General features: G+C 40.4%; 1 protein-coding gene across 1 annotated transcript in view; it reads left to right on the top strand.

Annotated features, from left to right (window-relative positions):
- LOC119588698 (synaptic vesicle glycoprotein 2C-like) overlaps positions 1 to 223 on the top strand; it is a gene marked incomplete in the record, with an annotated part of 18,584 nt that overhangs the window by 11,496 nt on the left and 6,865 nt on the right. Inside the window, 1 exon segment of the mRNA XM_037937336.1 lies at positions 82 to 203. Within this exon segment, the coding sequence (XP_037793264.1) occupies positions 82 to 203 (122 nt within the window).

The following is a 223-nucleotide window of genomic DNA, read 5'->3' as shown; positions in this document are numbered from 1 at the left end:
TTATAAATAAGAGCAGTAAAACTGGATAATTGCAAAATCATTATGTAGACATTAATTTAAGTTAAATTAATCTTCTTTCAGAGTGGGCGGCAGCATTCCCCTTGTGTGGGCATACGTCAGTGAGTTCCAGCCTGCAGGTAAAAGAGGGGGAGCTCTGAGTGTCATTGCAGCATTCTGGATGGTTGGAAATATTCTAGTTGCAGGTGTGAATTGTGGCATTCTA

The sequence above is a fragment of the Penaeus monodon genome, chromosome 24 (genome assembly GCF_015228065.2).
Source record: "Penaeus monodon isolate SGIC_2016 chromosome 24, NSTDA_Pmon_1, whole genome shotgun sequence".
Taxonomy (NCBI): domain Eukaryota; kingdom Metazoa; phylum Arthropoda; class Malacostraca; order Decapoda; family Penaeidae; genus Penaeus; species Penaeus monodon.
Note: the sequence above shows the minus strand (reverse complement) of the source record. Positions and strands in the feature narration are given on the sequence as shown.